At 40.6% G+C, this 17897-nt stretch overlaps 1 protein-coding gene across 2 annotated transcripts in view; it reads left to right on the plus strand.

The window, feature by feature from the left end:
* Positions 1-17897, plus strand: part of SCFD2 (sec1 family domain containing 2) — a 187824-nt gene that overhangs the window by 65270 nt on the left and 104657 nt on the right. For both annotated transcript variants that reach the window (XM_021394438.1, XM_021394437.1), the window contains exon 5: positions 15158-15407. In XM_021394438.1, coding sequence (XP_021250113.1) covers positions 15158-15407 — 250 coding nt within the window. The remainder of the gene's footprint in view (positions 1-15157; positions 15408-17897) is intronic.

Here is a 17897-nt window from a genome sequence, read left to right on the forward strand (position 1 = left end):
AATTATGAGCCACTCTTCTCCTTGTTCCTCTCATGATCCTCAGGAAATCAGGCACTGAGAAAAAGGCATCAGGAGCACATTCTGCTTGGGGAAGGAGGGATACAAATCACTCTTCTTCAGAGTATTTGTACTCTCAGTCTGAGTGTCAAGATCTGGCAAAAAAGTTTAGTTGGCTTACCCAAAGGGAGTGAAGCCACTGAAGGCAGGGAATAGAACCTAAGGAGCTTTGTTTTCCTTTTCTACTGCTTCTGCCAAGGATCACCTAAGCTTCAGTGAGATTCTGCTAAATAGAAGAAAGCTGTTTCACTTACTGCGTGTTTGCCTTCAGTGGCTAATGGAACACTCATACAGCATTTTTGTATCATCTTTCATTTCAGACGTGAAATACACAACAACTTCGTTTTTCTTCCTTAAGGAATTTGGTTTGTCAGAGAAACATCTGGTCTATGTAAATGAGTAAGGAATTCCATGCATTGGAAGACTATTGCAAAATATTGTCTTTAGCCTCTGCATCGGTAATTCAGCTACGTTTTGTAAAAATGAACGTTTATACATCGACAAATGCTGCTGCTTTTTCAGTTTTCAGTTTTAATGAGCGTGTTTTCCTCCCGCGAGTTAAAAAAAAAAAAAAAAAAAAAAAAGACGGAAAAAGGGCAGAAAGAAGCGTGCTCTCCCTGGTAATTCAGCAGACTGCCTGTTCCGGTCGGGTGTTTCCCTCGGGATGCTGAAGGTCAGGGCAGGCCCCGCTGTGGCGGCTCTCCCCGGCGGGACAACGCTGCCACCTGCAGGGCCCCGGCCGCTCCGCGGGCCTCCAGCCCCGGCGGACACACTCGTTTCCATGCATGCAGTATTGACGAGGAGAGGGATGTATGCTTGCTTCGCAGGCGGAGCTGTAGGAACATCAGTTCCTGTCCTGTGCTGCTTTTGCATGTTTAATAGTAAATACAAGCCCCGTGAGCCAATCTATCGGTGTAAGGGAATGCCTGCTGGCCTCTTTCCAAACCAAATGGAGAGGTATACAGGGACGAGTAATTTTCTTTTGAATAAAGCAAGCTAGTAATTCACATGAATAAATTCAGAATTGCCGCAGCTTCTGTGTCAAAGTTTAATTGTTTTTGTCTACTCGATCTCGTTCTGTTGAAGTGATTTTGTGGCGAATCCGTTGCATGTTTTCTGATGTGGAAGAAAACAAATCAAAACCCACTTATCACATGAATCATTGTTAAAGACAGCAGCAGTCCTCCGTGTAAAATCTCCCGGTAAAAGCTGGGAGGATGGGGATTAAACCTGGAGCACATTAAATTAGTTCCAGTCGATCCCAAGCAGGCCCAGCGCTGCTCACTTAGGCAGGGAAAGCGGAAACAGGCAGTTTATAACAAGGCTGGTTTAAAATGGTGGGGTTCATTTGAAGAAGATTTATATCCCCCACTTATATAAACATTACAAATGTGGGCTGCAAGCAGGAGGCAAATCTTTATCAAAATCTCTTTAAGAGCTTTTTCACTGTGAATAAAATGGACAGCGTGTACTCCTTTTTGAAGATTTGCCAGTATTTGTACAATCATCTTTCCTCAGTGCTCCAACTAATTAAAATACAGCTTGGGGTGGAACAGCAAGACCACCACCCAGTGATTTGTTTGGAGCTAGTAAAAGTGGCGACAGCTGAGGTAGCAGAGGGAAATTATTTGGAAACAGGAGAAAAAATTGTCCCAAGACTGGTTTAGTTTTTCTGTTGTGATCATTCCCCTCAAAAAAAAAGGAACTACTGTGTCTTGATTGATTTTCTTTTCCGCCTCCCCTTTCCCAGTGCATGCTGCAGTTCTCAAACGGTAGCACAGAAATTCCATGGGTTTTGTGGCCTTTGCGAGGACCTGCCGAACCATAGGGCTGAGGTTTTGAGAAAACAGGTTTTGAGAAAACGCTGAGAAAACAGCTTTGGGTGTGAGGGTCACAGCTGATGGCTGGATCAGCTACTCATGTTGTAATATTTGGGAGCAGCTTAGTGTGATGGCATTATTTTTAAAGTTTATTTTTAGAAGGATTAAATATATATACATTAGTGCAGCAAATATCTTTTTATTTTTAATAATAGCGCACAGTTTTATTACTAGCTCTTGTAATACCATTTTACTTGGTTTATTTAGGGTACATGTCATAAGAGTTGTCCAGATCTGGATTTAACAAAGTGCTTTTCATAGTTCATTTTGTTGTTAATAAACACTGTCTAAAAGAGCTTTGTGATACTATTCTGCCTTCCAAAATAGGATCCAAGTCTCAGACAGATGACTTAAAGTATTTTCTGAGTTTCAGTGTATAACCAAGACCCTCTGGATTCTCTCATTCGGACAATAGTTTCTCATGCCTCTTCATTTTTTGCTGCTGTGTGTCTCCATATGGGATATCACTTATGTCCTGAATGTCTGATTCTCTTGTCCCACAAGTAGACTGAAAGAGGGCCTGTTAGAGAACCGCGGGCTTTCTGTACTGTGAGGGGGGAGAATTTTCTAGCAGTTGCCAAAAAAGAAATGTGTATTTTTCTGATGTGCGGCAGGAGGAGCTGCGTAGAGTGAAGCTTGGAAATGCTCCAAACTGAGGTATGGGTTTCCAGGTAGGAGCAATAGAAATTACATCAAAGTGCTGTATTTTCTCTCTTGCAAGAAATTTGTGCAATAGCGACAGTGAGGTAGATAGATACATCTGTACTGGCTGTTGAAAAGCAGCCTGAGTGCTGTGGATACTCAGGCTAAGCGGTGTACAGTAGCTCACAGTATGCATGGAAATCATTTACTACACTAAAGGTTATTGCTTGTCCCTGGGCATCAGCATCAGCCCATCCAAGTAGCTGAGGTGTGAGAAAGCAGCTACTGCTGGTCATAGGTGGAGAACAAGCAAGAGGCTTGCAGTCGTACACTGAGGTGAGCGTTGCTCTCCTGAGTTGCAGTTTGGTGCCAGACCATTGGGCCATGTTTCTGCTTGCTCCTACTGAAAAACAGAATGAGGAACTAGAAAGCACCTCAATGCCTCAGTGTCTAGCATTTACAACTGAAGGTGTTTTGGTTTTTAACATTGCACATACAACTCACTGAAGTTTGAGCTGTGTTTCAACTCAGCAGGTCTTGAGCTTCTTCTGAAATAAAAAAAATAGTTAATATAGCAATAGTTTAGGACACATGCAGACTTTATCCTTAAGGCTGTTTTCTTCCTTGCTGAAATGGCATGGAATGTGCATTTCCCCAGATCTTCCAAGTGAAACTTAAGAAATAATTCCTGCATGAAACAACTAGGAAATACATACAAAAGTAACTGAAAACTTCCAAAGTCCTTAAATGTTTGGAATGACATGCATGATTTAAGTGTTTTTGAATATTGGGACCAGATGTCCTGCACTCCAGTCAGCTCCCTTTGCAGAAATGTGCTATCAGGAGGGAGTTGCACTGACTGAGGCGCTCGGCTGAGTGGGAGGGAAATCCCAGGGAGGACAGAGCCGGGTTCACTTTTCTGCTTGCAGCTGGTGCTGGAGGGATGGACTGAGAGAAGTTGTGGCAGGAGCCAGCCCTGCAGCCAGACCACTGCTCGTGCAGCTCTTGAAGCTGGCAGTGGGGAGCATCCTGATGCCTTCTTGCAGAGCATTGAGCTGAGGAGAGGGCACGTGGGCCACGTGGATGGAGCATCCTGACTGAACAGCAAATGCTGGGCATGCTTTCTAATAACCAGCATGCTAGGAGGTCATATACGCATTCACAGGCATACCTAACTGCAGGTGTGCAGGCGGTGTGAATATCAGCCTTGAGGATTCCTGCTCACTTAAGGAACTGATAGTGCAGCTTACATGTAGTTCAGTTAAACTTTGCTTGAAAAGACAGAACTGTTTGCCTCTCGGAGAGGAGGAAGTTTCTGGGATGAGATTAGAGGATTAAGAGAAGAATGGATTTTTTTCATTGTAATTCTCTGATACTGGAAAAGTAATTGCCATTTTGTCTATGCCTGTATTTCACTTGATGCTTCATAGCTGACATATAATCAGTAGTTTTTATGGCTGCTGTTCTTCCACACTTATAAGGGAAAAAAACATGTCCTTACTCAGATGTGTCACTGTTGTTTCTGCCATCCACTGCTCTCCAAGTGGTGATAACCTGACTGCTTATTAATCACAGTGGAAAACTGGACAAAATTAGGGCTTTCACCTGATAAATTTCGTAGGATGGAAAGAGATACAGCTGTGTACTCTAAGCTTGTTTCATTTTTCCCAATCTGAAAAAGGGTAAGAAAATGTTCTTCCTTGTACAAATCATACCATAATGAGCATCTTCCAGTGAAGATGTCCTGTCAGTGAAAGATTCCTTCCACACACAAAACTGGATTGGGGGACACATAAGTTACAAACCTAGTCATGCATGTGACATCTGCCTTTAATCACTGTGAAAGCCTGAGTTCTGTTTAAAGCATGGCAGGCCTTGTACAAGGGCTAGAAATGTCAGTACTTTATTGTTGATAACATTTACTGTACTGATTAACAGCCTAGGTGCTCTGCAGCGGACTGATTATCTGCCTTTGTATCTGTGTGTTGCTGTTCTGTCTCCTTCCTCTGCACTGAGTGGGGTGTGTGGGCAGAGCACTGGAGTTGTCTCATGTGCAAAATCTTCCATGTTTATATATTTTGCTTTGTGGTTTATGCCATATATTCTTTGTCTATCTGCCTTCTGCAGTGTAAAATATTATAAAGATGATGCAAAATAGTGAATTTAGCTGATGCTTAAATTCCTATCTGCAAAATGCAATAGCTTGTGATCCAGCTTATGATCTCATATGATCATCTAATGCAAGTTAGTGTTCTATGTGGCCATCGAGTTTCTCGACTCTTCATGAGTTTCAATTCCTAACATTTTGGAATTTTGGTAAATTCCGACAGTTTCTGGCAGGTATGTTTATTTTAGTGATAGATTTTCACTGCGTTTCTTGGTGTATTTGTTAAGAAAATGGACAAAATAAAAGGAATAGAGAGAAAGAATGCTACTTTGCTGAGATCTACATCCATTTCCATTGAAATTGACAACAAAAAGTTGGATTCCAGAGATACTGTGAAATGGTGCATGTTTTGGCCAAAATAGTACCTTTATTTAACATATTTCATGTAATAGTATAATTTCTAATCTAAAAGCTTTCAAGTATATGTTTGATCTTAATGTAGATGGAATTGTGATTAACGTGATGCTTTGTCACTAATTGACTAGTCGTTGATGCTTGTAGCAATATATGATAGATGTCCTTCTTGTCTGTTAATATCAAACATTAGGGATGGAAGTTGACTGGATTTGAACAGGGGGAAAAAAAAGATGGATGGTGAGTTAATGTGCTCAAAAACAAAAAAAAGCCACCAGAAATCTGAAAACAGATTTCCTTCAAATGAACCTAAGCAGTAATGTGGACTCCAAAGTCCTTTTTTCATCCATTTGGAATGAATTTGTTCTCCCATATTACCTTTGTCCCAGGCAGTCTGATTTTCTCCCTTCTGGTACTAGTGCCCACCACAGACAGGCCTTCACCAGAAGTCTGAGGCTTCCCTGAGGAGTTCCTGGAATGTCTGGAGTTAGACCGAGTAGGAGTGAAAGATGATATAAAGAACAAAGGGCTGAGAGAGAAGAGGTGCCTCAAAAGGCAAGGATGTGGCATAAGATGGGGTTATTTTGACTGTCACGCAGTCTCCTTTTATAATTTACTGCTCTGACAGCCTTCACAGCATGTCCAGTATTTTAGTATGTATTACCTGATCCTTTCTGCTATTTCAAACTGATTTTTCTCTCACAGCCAACAATTCTTTTCACTGCTATTAAGCACTGTGCTTAAAGAGCTTATGGTTTATTCACCAGATGCATTTAATGCACGTGTTTTATTGTGTGAGACCACGGAGTGTGTGCTTTCTGCTTGTCTTCTGTTATTTGACCCTCCAAAGTCTTTCTGGAATATGCATGCCATTAGAGGATCTCCACAAATTTAAGAATTGAAAAATCATAGTTTCAATTTCTGTAGTTTCTGTTGTGCCTTTCTTGATTAAAGAGCTCCCTCATGCTCAGAAATTTTCTTCTGTCTGAAGAATCATATGCAAACTGAAAAGTGTTATTTGCCCTTTTGATAAGCCAGCTCTCTCTCTGGAGAAAAACCTCCTCTAGTTGTTCTGTAACGCTCCTCAGGATTATCTCTAGTTTTCCATGGCTTCTTAGAAATGTGTACACTGGAACTGGGCATAATATATCAAAATCATTCCCAACAATTCTACATACTGAAATAAATGTGCTCCCTTACTTTTTGGTGCTTCCCCTGGTTATTTGTAGTTTTATTCGTCCTTTTGCTTTGGCTTTATGCTCAGATGTCAATTCTGGATTGAAGATGTAACTGAGCTACTTTGCTTTTTCTAACCGTACTTTCTACATAAAGTAGAGAAAAGAGAGCAGGGTTATATGATACTCTCCAAGGCTCAACCATTTTGAGTTTGTAACAGATGTGTATTTCTATGTATTTACTAATATTTGACAGAGGTTTTTTTTTTCCCCGCTATGAGTTTTCCCATATTCCATCTTAATCGGCATAAGAGTTTAGCAGCACAATAACCTTTGGCAAGGAGATCTGTAATTCAGCACATTGCATGCAGAACTATCTTAATGTAATATATGTATTTTTTTGGACAGACTCTTAACAGCTTTGTTTGTTGACCCTTAGTTCCTCTGTTGGGACAGTGAGTAGTCAGTCTGTACCTGTCTTCTCAAGTCCACTCATGATTTTTCAGACCTGCTGGTTCATTTATTTTTTTCCTAGACTGAAGAGTTCTAAGCGGTGATCTGAGTTAGGAATTCATGTTCTTTTCTTTGTCCAAAGTATCCCTCAAATCCTTTTCAATAACCATTTTCCTGGAATGAAGCCTCTTCTTTTGCAGATATGTTCTACACTGCTGAATGACCAGTTTGGTTGTACTATATGTGCTTCATTTATTTCCCATTTATTTGTTTTCAGTCCTTGTGGATTCTTATCCTTTGCTTTGTACTAACTGAATGCTTTCTCATTGTTCTCCTCAAAGGTGATGTGAGCTTTAACCTCCTAGAATATTATGTTATCCCCATGTCCTTTTCTCAGCATTGAACCCCTACCATCTTCTGACATTTTTCCTAGTATTCCAAGGCTTTTAAAAACAAGCAACATCAAAAATACACACATGCACCTGACATGCATAACACTAAAATCTTTCTCTGATGCATATTTTGACTTGAGTGGGCACATACTGCTTTTTCATTCTTCTGACACAGTTTTCACTGTGCTGATTCATGATTCTATGTTTATACTGAGCCTGTCTGTAGAAGCCATCATGGCTAAAAGCATTTGACTGAGTGGGTTGGAAGTTTTCCCTTTTAAATTTTTGATGAGTCTCTTATGTCAGACATGCAGTGATTTGAGTAAAATTGTCCTTATACTTGCAGAGCTTTGTCGAATAAAATCCAGACTTATTAAATATTGTTTTTTTCAGCATCCTGTTGCTGCTGAGCCCCCATGAACCCATTAAAATATTTTAACACAGCTGTAGATTAATGGTTTCCAAAGAGAGGCAGAAAAACTGGACTTTATGATGTAGTGATACATCTCCAGGCAGCATAACTCTCTGGGATGAGGTGATTTCTCCACTATGGAAGATAAGATATCAGCACGTTTACTAGAAACTTTTGTAGCAGCATTTGATTTTTCTTAAAATGTATATGTATGTCCTGCAATTCTGACTGAGAAAATCAGCAACTGAATCTGCCTGTTGTAATACAAGAAACAAAAATGACTGATTGTGCAAGATTGTTGAAAATTGGAAATTTCTATCAAACCGCTGAGGTACTCAGTAAAGACACGAGGAAGGTGGAAAAGTGATAAGAGGAAATTATGGTGTTCAAAATGTAATTTCTTTCTATGCCCTAATGAAATTAGGTTAAAGAAAAATAGTGGATTGCGCTTCTTTGGTTATGGGCAGAATTCAATTGCTTAGGTCGTGGTCACGGGCTATGGAGTTATTAGCTGAAAGAACCGTCCTGGGCCTTTTTTCATTCTGTTTTATTTTTGAAGCCGTAAGGGTTGAACAGCTTCTTTTAAATATGTGTGGTGTTATCACATATTAGCTGTTAAGTGTCGGTGGTGTGCTTTTGTAATTATCCAGGACACGCGTTAAAAAAATCTCTGACCAGAAGACCCTGGGAACGTAGTGCTTTCTAAAAGCTTTATGTTGTAAGTTATTTTTCCTTGTCTTTGACACGTCACTGTTTTGTGGTAAACACTCCCATCATGGATAGATACTCAACAGGTATAAATTGGCCAAGAACTATTGATATCTATAGTAGTAACTGATAAATGCCAAGTAAGAGTCTGGCAATATGACAGTGTATTGAAGAAGTCATCCAAAGAGCAGGTGATTATTTATATAATTTTCTTTTATATCTCTTGGCAGACTGAAACTAGTTCCTGAAGGCTTTGAGCCAGCGCTGTTGCATGAGGAAGCAGTCCAGTCCTTAGGTTTCGTGGCTGGTGTAGCTGTTTCCATGGCCAAGCAATAAACCAAATCTTTTTTCATACAGCCACAGAAACACTTCAGCTGACATAAATGGAACAGACTATTGTGGGCAGAAGACAAGAATGAAAGAGAATTGGGAGAGCATGCACACTGGATGAATCTGAATCCATTTATTTGGCAGCATGTGCCAGGTTAAAAATAGCTTGTCAAAAGCATACTGGTTTTATTTGCTTTTTATTTGTTTACATTACAGTTTAAGACTGTCAGCAAGAACTGCCTGGAAATTGTCTCTGCAGTTTTAAGAACATAGGTCCTGAAGCAATCCATAGGGTGGATGGTAAGGGCAGGAGAGGGGACAGGAAATGGAATTGGCTCTGTAGAAAAATTTCATTAAGGAACAGAGAAGTCTCTAAGAGACGTGACAGAGGAGACAAGTTCTTGATGCTTTTTTAATGTACTTCAAAGACCTTAATTTTTTGTGTTATGTTGTAGGTTGGCTATTCTTTGATCATACCATAGAAATATTTAAAGAGAAGACAAAGGAAAGACACATTTTTTATCAAAACCTATTTAAGTCAAAACAATACTTGCATGGTGTGATCATATTTACTTATTTGTAGTGTCAAATCACCAGTCACCATTGGCCATTTTATGAAAGAGAAATAAATGAAATGATTGTTTTTATGGGATTAGAGATTACAGACATCTTCTCATCAATATAAGGAAATATGTGCAATCAAACCTGAACATGATGTGCCCAAACAGCACACAGTGGTGAGGAGCCTAACATCAGCTTCTGACTTAAGGCCAGCACTGAAGGCAATTACTCTTCCTTAGCTTGGCAGCCTCTCTGTTTTTTGCTAAGATGATTACTGCTGCAGAGAGCTCTTCCCATTAAAGAATCCGAGCTGTTTTTGCATACCCACATGGTCCCTCGGTAGTGCTGGCACTTTTTGCAGCCAGAATATTCGCTCCAGTTTGCCTTCATCTGGATGGTAGGGTGGCATGGTCTGCATTCCAAAATCCTGAAACACAGAAAGTCAAACCCAGATTAAACATTACGAGTCAGGTACAGCAACATTAGAAAGTCACTTACTCCATGAATTATGAGCCCTCTTTTCCTAACTAAGTTATCAATACAAGCAGCTTTTATTGAATAGATCAGACATCTGTGTGAGATCTGAGTGGACTTATAGGGGTGTGACGTTGAACGGTCTAAGCCTTCCCCCCAAAAGCTGTTGTTGAGTGTCAGCTGTACACGTGGCAAAGCTGGAATATGATGCCTGAGGGCTGACGTTCAGGAGCATGGGGCAGTCAGTGAGTCAAGGGCTGAAGAGTTTCCACTGATTCTTCAGGTTTTAACTACAGCTGGGCTTTGTTGTTTTTTTTTTCTCCCATAAATTCCTTGCTGTTGTGAAGCCCTGTGGTTCACATTCCAAAAAAATTCTGTTAACTCATGCGACCTCTAAAGGAATTAAAAATGTTTTGCTTCCTAAACTGAAAGCCACTAGAATATTTACATAATAAAGTAGTCTCTGAAGATTTATCTCCTCCTTCCTCTTGGGTTTTAAAAGAAAATAAATTCCACTTGCTTGAAGTTGATTTTTGCTTTAATATTTTTAATGATGTGTTGGGGACAGTGGGCTGGATGGGAGGGGATTAGGGTGCCTTGGTTCTCTTCTCAGTTTTGTCAGGGACACGTGTTAATTCATATAAACTCTGACCCTCTTCTTTTCTTCCTCCTCCTCTGTTTTCTATTGTGTAAAAGATGCCTAATGATATGTACTGGTTTAGATTCTTAGGATTTATTTAATACTGAAAGTAATGCCTTTCATAGAAATGCAAAACTGAGTTTATTACACTTCCTCCTAATTCCTGTTGATCCTTTAAATCGCATTTTAAATGTCAATTTTGAAGCACAATACCATATTCACTATTTAAAACCGAAAAAAGATTTTTTTATTTTCTTCACTATTCTCCCATCTGCCAAAACTCAAGCCTTTTGCAAAAATCAGCAGATTGACGTCAGTTCATTTACCCTTAGGGACAGTAAATTATTACACAGCTTGCTATAAAAATAAATAAGTAAGAAGGGTGGAGGACAGACATGGAAAACAACAGACATCTATCACAAACTCTCCCTGGATTTTGAAGAGTGTATGATTATAGCATTAAAATGTCCAAACAATGTAACTGAGCAGAAGGCATTAGAGCTTAGGCCTTAGCTGGCTCTGAATTAAGCAGCGTTAATGTTTTTATACAGCCCTTAGAAAGCTCGGAATTGACCTGTTTTTATTATTTTTATTGGCTCCCTTGATGATAGACAAATGGGGCTAACCTGAGGCCAACATAACCAGCAGGAAATTTGGGTCATGAGTAGTTACATTTTTAAAAGTTGTGTTTTAGGGTTGTTCAATCAGGGTAATTGATTGATGGTTCCATGGTGCAGGGATCACCTAAATCATCAGAGGTGGCCAGATAATGACAACGTGCTGGTGGGTTTTGTTTGAGGCACATTTCCCAGCTCCCTGTGGAGCTGCGCTCTGCGGCAAAGTTGCACGTCCCTTTTTTCATGTGTGCTCCAATCCAACTGGCCTGTTCATACAAAACAGCCTCTAAACTTGGCAGTTGTATTTGAAGTTCTCTGTAGCACCATTTCCCAAGAGATAAGGGAAAAACATTCCAGAGAAGTTCATACCCCAGAAAGACCCTATGTACATTCTGAAGTTAACGGCTTATTATAGCTTTTTAATTTCTTTTTCTTTCATTTTTACTTTGAAGACAAAAGGTGGCAATTGTTGCTTTAAGTTGTTGAGTTTTAGCCTTTCCTTCAGTAAATCATCCTGAAAGTTTAGACCGAAATCTTTTTTTTATCATGCATGTTTGAAAGTTTTCCTGAGATGCTGAACACGTGCACTTTCAGGAGCTACCAGGTCCTGAAGCAGGAGCTGTTGATGTCTGGCTTGTATGGCCATGTGCCTTCTCACTGCTCCAAGCATGTGGATAATTTGTGCATTGAATACAGAGCATATCCTGTACAAGAACTTTCCTTTGGTATTGTGGTATGATATGAGATATTTTGAGATGGGATGAAGTAGAAGATTTGTGTGTGTTGAGGAGGGAGTGGGGGAGCAGATGATGTGCCAGTCAGTGGTGTTCAGTGCTATGTGTCCTAAGGCTCACTGCTACTTACAGGTGAATGTAGATTATTGTGGATTGAAGTTTGTCACCTATTCCAGAGTAACTCCGGATGTAGGTTAATCTTCAGTTCTTGAATTTTTAGGAGTGGTTGGGCTTTTTCTGTTCTTGTTCTGAGTGGCTTCCTCCCAGTAGCTGCATACCTCTGAATTCCTTGAAGTTTTGTCTTCTCCCATTTTAACATCCATGCGATCTGAAATTTATCATGTGAGCATACAGCTGAGAATTCATGTATCCAAACATCGCTGTTCAAAAAGAGTCCAGGTAATACTGAACTGAAACATGACTCAGCTGAAATGTTGGGATGTTTCTTGCCTTGACTTTAGGGTAGCCCTGCTGCCGGCGTGTGACAGCCCAGCACCAGCAACAACAAAATGGTTACCCAAGAAGAGCAGAGCCATAACATGGCCGTTGAGGAGTGCTAGCTAGCAGAGCTAGCATTTGCTGAGTGTGTGATGTAACTGCCCGGACACATGTGCGGGGCCAAACCCTTCTAGATTTCTAAATGTTCCGCTTTCTTTCCCAAGTGCTTATGACTATAAGAGCTTTGCAATTTACTGCTTCAAGTCCAAGGTTGCACTTACTTGTTAGGTTTAGCATGTTGGTTGTTAGAAATACTTTATTGAAGGTGTTTATTCAAATACAAAAGTAACAAGGGACACTGAAGTCCCTTGAAAGGTGGGTCCATGCCAAAACTTGCATAGCTGTCAGGAACTGGGTGGGGCTCAAAGCCCCACAAAAGTGGTGCTTCCTATAACACCAGCTGCAAAAAAAAGGTTTTTGAGAGCCTAATTCCTGCTTCCTTGTGATTGAATGTGTAATGGATCAGTATACAAAAGTTAGTTTATGAGATTCCTGTTGGTCTTCTGAGATTCAAAGATTCTTTGTTCCAAAACAAAATACAACCAAAACCAGGAACACTTGGAGAATTTCATAGAACACACTGGAGACAAAACTTCCCATATGCATGCTCAAAGCCAGGTCTGAAATCCCTGACCAGCTAAGAACTGAAGTAATGCAGTTAACTGCATTGGCATGACTTTGTTTTTGTATAAACCTGCACCTCTTTCTGTTATTTTTTGTTTGTTTATTTTTTTGGTTTTGCTTTTTGTGAATTTATTTAAATATTATTGGCTATGGTGCCTATTGTCAAGACCAAACTGTCTAAAGTTACTGCAGTAACAACCAAGAATAAATGTTTGCAGACTAGATTCTGTGGGTTATAGGATATTCAGTGTTTCCCTTCAAGCTTGAATAGACCCACACATTTTCTATGGATTTGTTTGCTGACTACAGGGTAAAGGGCAGAGTGCGGAGGGCGTTGTTGCAGATCACTGGGACGGGTCTGAACACTCACTGCTGCTGTGTGGGGACCATGCTGCTCTCCTCCCACCTCTCCCTTCCCAAGCAACAGCAGTGTGCTCCTGCTCACTGTGCAATGACACCGCTTCTTATCTGATTTCACTGACAAGCTTCAAGCCAGCTCACAGCAGAAAGTGAGTGTGTGGATATTTTATGAGTGGTTGTGTGTATAGCAAGGATGGCATGTTGCTGGTAGGATGCACAACATGGCTGTGAATAGCAGAGACCTGCACAGTGTATGTAAACCCCAGCCCTTTCTTACGTATTGTGGATGTCAGTATTGTACTTCATGGGATTTGTATACAAAGTCTCCCTTTTGCAGCCACAGAAAAGCTCTACAAACACTTCTTCCTCCTCCCACAGAGTTGAGAAGAGGCAAGAGAAATTTTCAATTCCTGAGGAGATGGCAGCATACTCAGTTTTCTTGTCCTTTTCTCTCCAGCCTTTGTCTCCTCACAATCACTTTATGCCAATCTCTTAGCCTCCTACTCTCCCTTTTCACATGACCTTTACCTTTTTGACTTCACAGCATGGATATGCTGTGGGAATGAATCTGATCTACATTGCAAAGATTGTTTTTTCAGCGGGAAGGACCCTTGCAACAGCAGCAGAAACTATCGAGGGTGCTGTGAAGGAGGAACTTGCACACAGAAGGCAGGTGATCACTCCCCTAGAGAAAGACACCCTGTCCTCACTCTTGTCATAGGAAGCCACACTGGTCACTCAAACCACACGGTTCACAGGTGGTTTCCTCTGTTTCTAATTTTCTGGGTTTCTGACCTGAAAGCACAGGGTCAGATTTGCAGATGTGCTGAGAGTTCCTGCTGGCCATTGAAGTCAATGGGAGCTGGGCTTTGAACTCCCTGTTCCAGTACAAAGTCAGGCCCAAGGAGGAGACCCAGGATTTGGAAGAAGTGTTCAACCTTGGGCTTTTGCCAGTTTAATCCATTCTGAAAAGTCTGGTGTTCCAGTTTTCTTATCTTACAGGTACATGGAGGAGATCTAATCTTTACAGGCTTTTAAAGTGCTAAGATGCTGTGATTGTGAGTGATTAGGAAAAAACTTGTAGGAAACTAATCAATTTTCTGCCTGAGCAGTGATAAGGCAGGGGGCCATATGGTGACAAGTGAGAGTGCAAATATTGAACGATGTTTCATTAAATAAACACTGCCTACTCTGTGTACTGCATGAGGCAGGGGCCCATTGGGGAAAAAAGCTGGGGAATGTATGCCTAGGGACTTCCTGAAAATATATTAAGGGCACAGATTACTGCTGTGCAGGTGGGCCTAATCCTGGATAGCTGTTGTTATTAGCTCTATGTCTAAGCAACATTCCCTCTTGTCATTTAAATAACATTATTTTTGTGTGGGCAATAAAAATCATCTGCTAAAGCAGTCCTCCTTGAAACAGCAGGTAGTTCAAGTCTGTGTTACAGACCAAGCACTGAGGCCCAGTTCTGCCATCCTCTGCCTGCAAGGCACCACAGAAATAGCAGCAGTACCATGAGTGAACTGGATGCCTCATAAAGGGTACTTCTGTGTCTCTTCCTCTGAATGACAATTGCCCTCCTAGGCAAACAGTCTAACGGCAGCAATAGCCAATGCTTTTTAGGGAATACATAGAAATCTGGGCTCTTTCTGCTGTCTATTTTTCTTGTACTTTCCTAGAATCCAAATCTCTTATACCAGGGATGTTGGAGGATGCATCCCTCACCAGTACTTTCAATGTCCATTTTTAGGCCTATCGTTTGAGAATTTGTCTAGACCCTTTTTGAACCTGCTGACTCAGTCTCCTAAACATCCTCTATTGGTTCTGTAATGCAGCACATGTTGAGCAATAGTTCTACAGTGAGCTTATTCACTACCTCTGTCATTTTGTAAACTTCAGTTGCATCCCCCATTCAGTCTTCTCCTTGCCAGACTGAGGAGTCTTAATTTTTTTACTGTCCTTTTACCCCAGATCACTGCAGAAATAATAACTCTTGCAAATGCAGGCAGTGGGATGTCCAATGCTAACTGATAAGCCCTATAGGGTCAATCTGACAGTCTTCCTTCTGTTTTGCAGACTATTGGAGAGTCAGAAATGCCCAGCGTGTTGAACCAGTTATTGCCAATGATCAAGTCTTACAGTGAGAGGATGCAAGATGATTATACCTGTGAGGACTTCTTTGTCTTGTTGGTATACATGTATTCTGTGGTTGGAGAAATCAAAAATGGAGAAGAGGTGGACAAAGCTGAAGAAGAAGTGAAGAAGGCTCTAGTCAAGGCAATTTGTGATGAGCCAGAGCTGTCTCCTTTGTTGCAGAAAACAACAGGTAAGATTCTGCTTGTGTGGTGAGGATTTGGATGGTGTTGAACGTGGGAACGAGGAGGAGCATGTAAAAGCAGTTTGACTTGCTTGTGGTGCAGAGAGTATATGAGTCAGCATGAAGATTTCCTGTGGATTTTTTCCATCTCTGATGTTCATATATGCCAACTTCTGACAGGCGGTGCTTGAATAGTGCTGAGTCCGATGAAAGCTCTACAAGTTGTTCTTTTTGTTAGAGATTGGCTAAGTTTGTATGTTTTTCTAAGGTAATCTTTTCCACAGTTTCTTTCATTGATCAGTGTAAAGTTGACCCTGGGAAGTCAAAATTAATTCTGGAAACATATTCAGTGAACCACAGTTGTTTTGTGAATGCTAGGAGCTGGTCTGTCTGGCATGAAAGAAGAAATGTGTCTAAAACCAACATTAAGCTTTTTGCTGAAACAACATGGACATTAGCCTTTAAAAATAGCACACTAAGCCTTTTTTTAGGCGAGCACTCATAGAATAGAAAAGCCCCAATCTCTTTCTGCCAAAGTCACATGAAAAAAAAAAAAGTTAACCTGTGGTTTGATACATATATAGACCTATGGTTTGAGTGTGCCACATCTGAGTAGTGGAAGAGATTTCTACTTCCTGCTGTCAGTTTTCTCAATGTTTACTAATAGTGAGCTGGTCATTGACCAGGTCACCTTTGAGATAGAGAGCATACAAATGTAAATCAAAATGTTGTAAGGAGCTTATAATTGAAAGCCTTTGCCAAGAATTTGTTCAACTGGGGAGTCTCAGGGGTGTTAGGATTATTCTGCTGTTGGTTATTCTGCTAATATTCCCAGTGGACACTTCTGCTTCAGAGTGCAGATGTGTTCTGACTAGTCTGCTGTTGCTTTGAGTGTAAAATACTTGTAATTATTAGAAGATTCTTACTGTAGAATGGGCATTTCAGCCATATTTACATTGTGCTAATGTATTAATACTCCTTGCCACAGTGCCTGCAGTCTGTAGCTGCACGTGCCTGGCAGTATTTCATGCTTTTTGTTGGCTTTCATTCTCCTGGTTTTGTGTACTGCACACCTTATCCACTACATGATGTTTCAGTCACAACTTCAGTGGTGTTTTCTACAGGATGTGGTGCAGTCCAACCCCTCATTTTGAAAACCTTTTCTTCATATTTTACCCTTTTTCCCTTTTTTTAATCACCATTTGTCAGTTTCTGTTTGTTGTGCCTAAGAAAAGTGGGAGAAGATTTGAAATCTCAAAAACTTCTGTCAAGTACCAAAGAGAAGCCACGTTTCTGTCTATATAGAGGCTTCCCTGGTGGTCTCAGTTTATGTAGTTGCAAGCACAGATGGGGATAAAAAAACACGCTGTTCTTGTGTTATGTTGCATAACCTGTTAATAATTCTATAATTTTATGAATATTCTTTTGTGCTTGATTTTCAGTGTGATTATTTCCTGAGTAAAAAATTGAATATCTAGGTGCTCTTGCTCAGCTTCCAAGAAAAGAAAGAAGTGAATGAATGTTTCAGTGCAAAGACTTTTTGTTTTATGGAATAAAATTAATTATCTGTTTTTACGTAACTGTCTAACTGTTGAAAACACACTGTTTGAAGCAAAGCAGTTATCTCCTTATTCCTAAGTATTTGTTTTGTTATTTGGGGCATCTGACTATGAACCTCTAAGTTATCACACTTATGATTTGTATGGACTGCTTTGGAAAGTTTAAACATTGGAAAATAGATTTATATGTATATATATATGTATATATGTATATATAAAGTATCTGTGGTGAGCTGACCCCAGCCAGCAGCCATGCACTCATCCAGCCTCTCGCACTTTCTCCTCTTCCCCTCATGCTGTATGGCATGAGAAAACAGGAAGAACAAAAGCAAGAAAAGTTGTAGGTCAAGGTAAAGACAGTTTGATAGGTGAAGGAAAGAAAGGAAAAGCAACAAATGAAGCAAAGGCAATCACCCACCACTTCCCGCAGGCACACTTATGCCCACTCAGTTTCCCAACTGTGGTCAAAACCCTGTCATTGTCTTCTTTCCCCAGCTTTTATTGCTTAACATGACATTATGCGGTACGAAATATCCCTTTGGCCAGCTCAAGCCACCTGAGGCAGCTGCATTCCTCCTCAGCCTTTTGCCTACTCAAGCCTACTTGCTGGGAAGGAAGAGTGGTGAAAAAAGAGAAAGCCTTGACGTTATGCAAACCCTGTTCAGCAACAGCCAAAACATCCGTGTGCTATCAATACTGTTTCAGCCACAAATCCAAAACATGGCACCATAGGGGCTGCTGAGAAGAAATTTAACTCCATTTCAGCCAAGCCCACTATGAAATCTTGATGTGTGGATGGTTTTAGACCAAGCATGTCATTGGTACGTTATAAGGTTAACTTTATAACACAGAGCCAGATCCTTGCAGTCTTCCATTTCTATGTCTGTGTTTAGCAAAACCATGTCTGTGCTTTTTGTACAAGTGGGTGATGGTATTACTC

The sequence above is a fragment of the Numida meleagris genome, chromosome 4 (assembly GCF_002078875.1).
Source record: "Numida meleagris isolate 19003 breed g44 Domestic line chromosome 4, NumMel1.0, whole genome shotgun sequence".
NCBI lineage: Eukaryota > Metazoa > Chordata > Aves > Galliformes > Numididae > Numida > Numida meleagris.